General features: G+C 51.0%; 1 protein-coding gene across 1 annotated transcript; it reads left to right on the top strand.

The window, feature by feature from the left end:
- Nucleotides 1-245: 245 nt before the first annotated feature.
- STT3A (STT3A, subunit of the oligosaccharyltransferase complex (catalytic)) lies at nucleotides 246-7,746 on the top strand (the record flags this gene model as incomplete). The annotated part of the gene is made up of 16 exons (XM_010284204.1): nucleotides 246-338; nucleotides 533-658; nucleotides 960-1,020; nucleotides 1,686-1,807; nucleotides 2,080-2,225; nucleotides 2,512-2,602; nucleotides 3,337-3,443; nucleotides 3,853-4,017; nucleotides 4,595-4,775; nucleotides 5,326-5,481; nucleotides 5,692-5,783; nucleotides 6,456-6,611; nucleotides 6,725-6,913; nucleotides 6,992-7,108; nucleotides 7,189-7,291; nucleotides 7,558-7,746. Coding segments are annotated over exons 2-16 (1,963 nt in total), but the record flags the coding sequence as incomplete, so codon positions are not given.
- Between the last annotated feature and the right edge of the window lie 124 nt (nucleotides 7,747-7,870).

Genomic DNA, 7,870 nt, shown 5'->3' with positions numbered 1-7,870 from the left:
ACTGTGCTGGTCCGCATTAGGAAACCACTGGAATGGATATGTTTAACATCAGTAATTCAAAGTGGGAGCAGCCAGGAGGCATTCAGACCTCCTGTACATGATAAAACAGCACTGATTTCTTGCCATCTCTGTGGATTACTTTTTTGTGCATCGCTTAAGCCACCAGGTGGTGGTTAAACTCCAGAGACTGGCCAGGGAAAATTTAGTGATTTCACTAAAAGCTTACACTTGGGTTTTGTTTTGTACGCAGAGAAACAGACACGTCCTCTGCCCCAAAGAAGTTCTGGTCTCTGTAAAAGAAAGAAAAACCTCAGCCGAGGCTTGTGACAACTGATCAGGTGAGCGTTCGAGGCAAGGGGATTTGGGGAAGAGAGGCACGGATCAGCAAAAGCATCCGGCAGGGCTGAAGAGTGAACGATAGCCTCCTTGGGCAGGAGTGGTGTATTTAAGGTCCTATTTTGTGAAACATTTAGAGATGTTGTGGGGCTGGGAGCTGGCTCGCTCTTTGATCATCTTCCTTGCTCATTTTCAGGTCTTCAGGCATCCTCAATCTCTGCCTTTGATGTGAAAATGACCAAGTTAGGGTTTCTCCGGCTGTCCTACGAGAAGCAAGACACTCTGCTCAAGCTCCTCATCTTGTCGATGGCAGCTGTGCTGTGTAAGTCCACATCCTGCCATGCCAGGCTTGCGGATGGCTGATAGTGCCCTCAAAGAGGGACCCCAGGATGGAGCTCCCTCTGCTCCTTCTTCTCTTCCTTTATAAGTTGTGAAGCTCTCATCTTTCTTAGGTGAATGCTTTTATTCCTTCCATATCTCTTCCTTCAAGAAACACATCTATCTTCCCAATGGCCAGTTTGAGACAGAAACAATTTTAATCAGTCAAAGTAGATGAGAAACCTAATAAAAGTCTGGCTCAGTGAGTGCTGTAGGTTCATTCTGCGCTTTTTCTGTATTTGCAGCTTTCTCCACGAGGCTTTTTTCCGTCTTAAGATTTGAAAGCGTCATCCATGAATTTGACCCGTAAGTGTTTTCCTCTCCTTTTGTGGGGACCTGCTGGGTTTTTCTTTTCTGGAACACATTCAGGTGGTGTTTGCTGGGCTGAAGTTAATCCCCATTGAGGATGAGGGATTTGGAGGGCAGTTTTCAGTACAGCTAGGTTTTTTTCTTCCAGACCCAAAATTCACTTCTCGGTTCCCAGGACTCGTCTTGCAGCCTGGATCTAAGTCAGGGTAATCGCCCAACACCGCTTTTATGCTGGGATGTGGTTATTCTCTACCTGAGCAGGGCCCAGCAAGAGAGCGCGCTCCTAGTACAACTTGTGTCCGCAACCCAGGCTTGTTGCTGATTAAATCAGGCGCAAGGCAGAACGTTACCTTTGCGAACCTGGTTTTAAACGCCCTAGGAGGAGGGATGAACCTTTGCAGCTGAGGTCTGCGGTGCTCTAGGGAAACTGGACTAATTCCCTCTGCGTGGAAAACGCGCAGTCGGCCCTTGCAGCACTCTCTTACCCCTAGATGTTGGAGGAGAGTATCCAGACAGGCACACAGTTTGTTACTTAACTGCCTGTCAAAAGCTGCCTTGTTTCGTGAACGCTTGTTAAGGACTGCGGTTGTGACCCGAGGAGCGGTGAGCAGTCAATATCTATATCCAGATGCCAAGATGCTTAGTGCTTGTCACTGTTACAGGTATTTTAACTACCGCACAACCCGCTTTCTGGCAGAGGAGGGCTTCTATAAATTCCACAACTGGTTTGACGACCGAGCGTGGTACCCCTTGGGCCGGATAATCGGTGGGACCATTTATCCAGGTAAGCCATGGGGCTCCCGCTGAGCCGAAACACACCTTGCAGAAGGGAAAATCGGGAGAGGGGCAGGTAGTGTACGCAGAGCAGAGCCGAGCCATGAATGCCAGCTGGGAGAGGAGGGGAGCTTGGGAGATGCCCTTCATCGAGGCATCCTGGGCAGCAGCTCCTTCCTGGCAAGACTTGAGGCTGCCCTGCTGTTAATTGCAAGCTAACGACCCCCAGTGCTGCGAGCGGACCGAGAGCACCCTGATAATGCTGTTGTTTCTGTCCCGCAGGCCTGATGATCACGTCGGCGGCAATTTACCACGTGCTGCACTTCTTCCACATCACCATCGACATCCGAAATGTCTGTGTGTTCCTGGCTCCCCTCTTTTCCTCTTTCACCACCATAGTGACTTACCACCTCACCAAAGAGCTCAAGGTAGGGGGAAGTTTGGGGCGTACCTTGGAGGCTTTTGGTTTACGGAGGAGCACAGGCTGTGCGCCTTTTGGAAAGGCAGGTGGCAACTGTATCGGAGATTTGGAGGTGACCACCACGCTGGTTAAAACCCAGAACTTCTGGCAAATGGGAGATCTGTTTTAAAATTATATTTCAAAGCACAATTTTTATTCCTTTGAGGCATATCCACGTGTAGTATGGCACGATAACAAAACACATAAAAACTGATGGCTTTTTCCACCCTCTGGCTCTGTTTTTTTTTCCCCAGGATGCAGGGGCAGGACTCCTAGCTGCCGCCATGATTGCAGTTGTGCCTGGCTACATCTCTCGATCTGTTGCTGGCTCCTACGATAACGAAGGTGAGTTTGGGACACTCAGAGCAGGGAAACCTTTAACAACTTTGGGTGCTGGAAAATGATAGCAAAGCTGCTACAGGGGACGGTAGAAGAACTGTCCTTTCACAGCGAGCCCCACCGGGTCCATGCGGTTTACTGACCCAGCTGCTCAGAGATCGGTGGTTGTTCTTGCCCGCGCGATTGAGAAGAGGGAATGTTTCACGACTCTGGCAGCGAGCATGCCCCATTCCCCAAGTGTCCTTTTTTGCGAGTCAAAAAGGGTTTTACCACCTCCACAAACTCTGCTGGGCATCAGAGCTGCCGTGCAGCTCCCCCATGGTTTTATCTCCATTCTGGCAATGACTTTGGGGCTGGCAAAGGCAGCAATCTCATCGTTGATGCCTAAGGGAGAAGAGAATCCAGGTTCGTCTCGCGTAGCTGGGCTATCGAGGACCATGTGAGGAGTTGCTGTGTCCGGAAAGGCTAGCTGGTGTGCCTGGAAGAGGCCACGTGAGTTGTTATCTGCAGTAAGACACAAATATCGCAGTGTTTCAATCTAGAAATCATACGTGGAACCCTTTTCCCAAGCCTAGTTCTTTGTGCGAGGTGCTATTTCACCTTCTGATGCAGCAGCAAAAGCATTTTTTTTTTTTTTTTTTTTTAAATGCAATTGAGTGCTCTGGTGTGCCCCAGAGATCGTATTGATGTTTCGGGGCTGATGTGAGCTTGCTTTGACTGTTCTGTGTCCTTCCACCCAGGTATTGCCATATTCTGCATGCTGTTAACTTACTATATGTGGATCAAAGCTGTCAAAACTGGCTCCATCTATTGGGCAGCAATGTGTGCTCTTGCCTATTTCTACATGGTGAGTGTTTCTTCTCCCGGCACTGAGGTATTTCTGACTCCAAAGGCCGCTCAGGATACGGTGACCAAAAATAAAATGCTGTGCCATTCCTGCATTCTTGTATTCAGGGAGCTAGAACCTCTGTCAGGGGCTTGGCATGGGAATGGAATGGATGCGTTCTCCATTCATTTCCGAAGCTACTGGGGTTTTGCATGAGGTTTTATTAACAGCATTGAAAAATCTGGGCTTCTGGTGGCAGCTGTGACTGTTGAGGATGCCTTTAGAGAGAGCGAATCTCAGCTGGCGTTGCAGCTGGGTGAAAATCCTGCGTGTGATCCCAGGAGAATCAAACCCACCGTGTTTGACCTTTGCTGTGTAACCTGTTCAGTCCTGGAACTTGTGGTGTTTTGTTTCTTTTTTCTCTTGGCAGGTCTCCTCGTGGGGTGGCTACGTCTTTCTGATTAACCTCATCCCCTTGCACGTTCTTGTGCTGATGCTGACTGGCCGCTTCTCCCACAGGATCTACGTAGCCTATTGCACGATCTACTGCTTGGGAACCATCCTCTCGATGCAGATCTCCTTTGTTGGCTTCCAGGTGGGGACGAGAATGATTTTAGACTTGAGGATGGTCATTTCGTGGGTTGTAGCAAAACAACAGCAAGTTGGCACCTGGTCTCTCTTCTTGCCGTTGTCATTGACATTATAAGCGGGTGCTGGCTAGCTCCCATTTCGCTGATCCATTGCGACCCTTGGCAAGATTAGGTGTTGGAGGTGCTGGATGACTTTCAAAGGTGCTAATAACTTCCACGGCACCGGTTGTCTTTCATAAAAGCATTTCTTTTTTTGGTGAAGGAGATGCTCACACCAGCATGCGTCTCGGTATAGCAAGAAAAATGCCCGCTTAGCTCACGTTTTCAAGAGAATTGGTTTAACTTTCTGTATGGATTCCTATCTGGGAATCGAAGTTGGTGTAAGAAAGTGACTCACAGCAGCTTGCTGCCCATGGGGAGGGGACAGTTTCCTGTGACTTTGGCAGCGATTTTGCTGAGAAGTGGTTTGTTAAAAAACAAAAACAAAAACAACAAAAAAAAAAAAACCCAAAAACAAAGCCAATATCAGGTGCAGCACGGCTCTTATTCTCTGTAGCTGATCACACTCTCCTCTGCTTGCAGCCTGTCCTCTCCTCGGAGCACATGGCTGCTCTTGGAGTCTTTGGCTTGTGTCAGATCCACGCCTTCGTAGATTACCTTCGGAGCAAGCTGAACCCGCAGCAATTCGAAATCCTCTTCAGGAGTGTCATTTCCCTGGTCGGCTTCGTCCTCCTCACCATCGGGGCCGTGCTGATGCTGACAGGTAGCCCGCAATGGTGGCAATGCTGAGCGCACTTCACCATCGGCTTTGCCTCCTTTCATTTCATTGAAGGGCACGTAACTTGTCAATCCTAATTCTGCATTATTTATTGCCCGCACTGCGGTTTCAGTGCTTGCAGGCCCCCCTGTGAGGGGGAGGCTGGGATCTGCCCTAATTTGTGCATTAGCAGGAAAATATTTAAGAAGCAGCCGTAAGATCTGGGCTCCGGATGATACCAGGCGCAGAGAGAAACCTGCCATGACTCAGCGCAGGCTGGGGATGCTGACCTGACGCTTCAGACACTAAGTGTCAGTCTCTAGTAGCGAAGAGAGGCTAAAAATATAGGTCGGGTGGGGGAGAAGCCTTTTTAGGGTAAAATCACATTTGTATTTCCTCTCTAATATGGCAGTTTTGAGTAATAGAGATGTTAAACGAGGCCCAGGGTGGCTCGTTCAGCCTTGCACATGCTTCCCATGTGAGAGAATGTATCGGCATTGCTGGTTACTCTCTGCTGGAATTGAGTAAGGTTCCCCCCCACCCTCCTTTTTCCTAGGGAAAATCTCCCCGTGGACGGGACGCTTCTACTCCCTGCTGGATCCTTCCTATGCAAAGAACAACATCCCCATCATCGCCTCCGTCTCCGAGCACCAGCCCACCACTTGGTCCTCCTACTACTTTGACCTGCAGCTTCTTGTTTTCATGTTCCCAGGTGAGCCCAGAGCAGATGTCATCAGACGCCTATTTATTAAATCACCGTACAACACCGGAAGGGTTGTAGTCTGCTGGCCACGACCGCAGCCTCCCGTCTCCGCGCGGTGCTGGTCTGCCGTGGAGCGCTACGTGCCTCTGCCGACTGTTTTTTATTTCAGGCAACAGATTGCTAAGGTGAACCTGACCCATTTCTCTTTCCTTTTCGCAGTCGGTCTGTATTACTGCTTCAGTAACCTCTCGGACGCCCGCATTTTTATCATCATGTACGGCGTGACCAGCATGTACTTCTCCGCTGTGATGGTGAGGGCTGCTGCCTGCTGGGCACAAGCAGGACGACAAACTGGTCTTAACAAAGCCAATTTAATTCCTTTTTCTGAACTTCCTGATGATGGTTCTTCCACCTTGAGCTGGCCGAAACGTTCATGAGGCTTTTCTCCCTTCCTTAAAACTGGTTTATTTGCCCCTCTGTGCAGTGAGGGAACGTGGTGTTTCAAAACTTACTGTTTTGGGTGTTACTCGTGTCTGCAAGGCCACCGCTGTCTGCCACTGAGTCTCTGTTCCTGGTCTCCCACAGCTGAGCTGCAAACCCAAATTCTCCAGGTATCTGAGCGGGGACTGACGACAAACGGCTGCTTATGAGCCCATTTTCACTCTGGCTGTAGCCCCAAGCCCTGAACGTGGGCTGATTTCTGTGTGTGGAGGCATCTACCGATTCTTGGCTCCCCCTCAGATTGCCCAAGGGTGTTAGATTGAGGTCAGTTCTCTGCCTTGGCCAATTTTGAGGTCTTCAGAGAACTTCCCTCGGGGGTGTCCAAGATGCTCCCAGTCTGCACCCGCTAAAAAACTCAGCTACCGGTTTATCTTGAGGTCGATGTTTCTGCTGAATTTGGGTTTGCATGTAATTTCCCTCTTCTCTCGGATTTCTGCCCGGATTTCTCCGACAGGGACTGACAGTTCTGCTGTTACCCATAGGTGCGTCTGATGCTGGTGCTGGCCCCGGTGATGTGCATCCTGTCCGGCATCGGGGTTTCTCAGGTGTTGTCCACCTACATGAAGAACCTGGATATCAGCCGGCCGGACAAGAAGAGCAAAAAGCAGCAAGACTCCACTTACCCCATCAAAAATGAAGTGAGTGCTGGGCCGGCTCGGGAAGGGGGAGAAGACACCTAGTCCTGGTGGGGGGGAGTGTGGGAGGCTGACGGCCTCTTCCCTCCAGCGTTGACCTCGATTTGCTCCTCCAGGTTGCCAGTGGCATGATCCTGGTCATGGCTTTCTTCCTGATCACCTACACCTTCCACTCCACCTGGGTGACCAGCGAGGCGTACTCCTCCCCCTCCATTGTGTTGTCCGCCCGGGGTGGGGACGGCAGCAGGATCATCTTTGATGACTTCAGAGAAGCCTATTACTGGCTGCGTCATAACACGCCGGAGGTAAACGGGTAATTTGGGCCGTGGGGATGCAACATCATCTGCTGAGGCACTGATGGCACGTCTGGTGTTTGGATGTAGGATGCGAAGGTGATGTCCTGGTGGGACTACGGGTACCAAATAACTGCCATGGCCAACCGGACCATCCTGGTGGACAACAACACCTGGAACAACACGCACATCTCCCGTGTCGGTCAGGTAGGTCCTTCCCTCGTCCGCTGCCTTGCCCTGCGTTCCTGGGGCACCATGTGGCGTGAGTGACGCTGTGTCTGCTCCAGGCGATGGCGTCGACGGAGGAGAAGGCCTACGAGATCATGAGGGAGCTGGACGTCAGCTACGTGCTGGTAATCTTTGGAGGCCTCACCGGGTATTCATCCGACGGTAAGATCCTGCTCCGAGCCGGGTCAAACCCATCCACGGGGCACTGGTGGTTGCAGGCTTCTCCCAAACAGCTCCCCTAAAGGAGCAAAGTCCCACCTTCAGATGAGGCTGCAAGGTGGAAACGGTACCAAAATGCTCCTCTCTGGAAGCTGCATGTACCTTTTTTGCTCTCCTCCAACTCAACGTCTCGCTCTTTTGCCCCACCTCAACCCAAGTCAACCCAACTCCTTGCTCTTTCCCCCAACTCCTTGCTCTCCACCTTTCAGACATCAACAAGTTCCTGTGGATGGTGCGTATCGGCGGCAGCACGGACACAGGGCGCCACATCAAGGAGCACGACTACTACACCCCCACGGGGGAGTTTCGGGTCGACCGCGAGGGCTCCCCAGTGCTCCTCAACTGCCTCATGTACAAGATGTGCTACTACCGCTTCGGCCAGGTCTACACCGAAGCCAGTAAGTCCCCAAAACCGCCTGGTGTGGGGCAGTGACATCACTTTTGGGGTGCCCCACTGTGCCCCCAACATCTTCGGGGTGCTATGGGGCAGTGCTGACTGTACTTTGCCCTCTCTAGAGCGAC

Source organism: Phaethon lepturus, unplaced genomic scaffold (assembly GCF_000687285.1).
Source record: "Phaethon lepturus isolate BGI_N335 unplaced genomic scaffold, ASM68728v1 scaffold29583, whole genome shotgun sequence".
Taxonomy (NCBI): Eukaryota; Metazoa; Chordata; class Aves; order Phaethontiformes; family Phaethontidae; genus Phaethon; species Phaethon lepturus.
The sequence above is the reverse complement of the archived record's forward strand: the minus strand, read 5'-3'. Positions and strand labels throughout refer to the sequence as shown.